The following is a 341-nucleotide window of genomic DNA, read 5'->3' as shown; positions in this document are numbered from 1 at the left end:
GGAACACCGAAAGCGTAAATTCCCGGGTTTGAAAAGGGAGAAGAAGCGAGCAAGGAGCTCTGTCGGAATCCCTCTCACGATCTCCTCAGACGAAGCTCTCCGCCTCCTTGACCGCGGCCCGCGTGCACGGCGCCCTCGCCAGGAACGGGCTGGCGGCCGGACTCTGCTGGATGGCGGCGTTGGTGCTGGCCCAGGTGGCCGCTCGGGCGGGCCGGCGGTCCACCAGGGGGCGCGTCTCCCCCTCCCAGCTGAGACACGTGTAGCTGCAGCGCACCAGCAGCCTCTGGCTCTTCCACGGGTGGCGCGACTTGTTGAGGGTGCTGGACAGGGAGGCGCTGGCC

General features: G+C 68.0%; 1 protein-coding gene across 1 annotated transcript in view; it reads right to left on the bottom strand.

The window, feature by feature from the left end:
* Window positions 1-341, bottom strand: part of LOC119590786 (growth hormone secretagogue receptor type 1-like) — a gene marked incomplete at its 5' end in the record, with an annotated part of 18,512 nt that overhangs the window by 131 nt on the left and 18,040 nt on the right. Inside the window, 1 exon segment of the mRNA XM_037939498.1 lies at window positions 1-341. Coding sequence (XP_037795426.1) covers window positions 86-341 — 256 coding nt within the window.

This window comes from Penaeus monodon, chromosome 27 (genome assembly GCF_015228065.2).
Source record: "Penaeus monodon isolate SGIC_2016 chromosome 27, NSTDA_Pmon_1, whole genome shotgun sequence".
In the NCBI taxonomy this organism is placed as follows: Eukaryota; Metazoa; Arthropoda; class Malacostraca; order Decapoda; family Penaeidae; genus Penaeus; species Penaeus monodon.
Note: the sequence above shows the minus strand (reverse complement) of the source record. Positions and strands in the feature narration are given on the sequence as shown.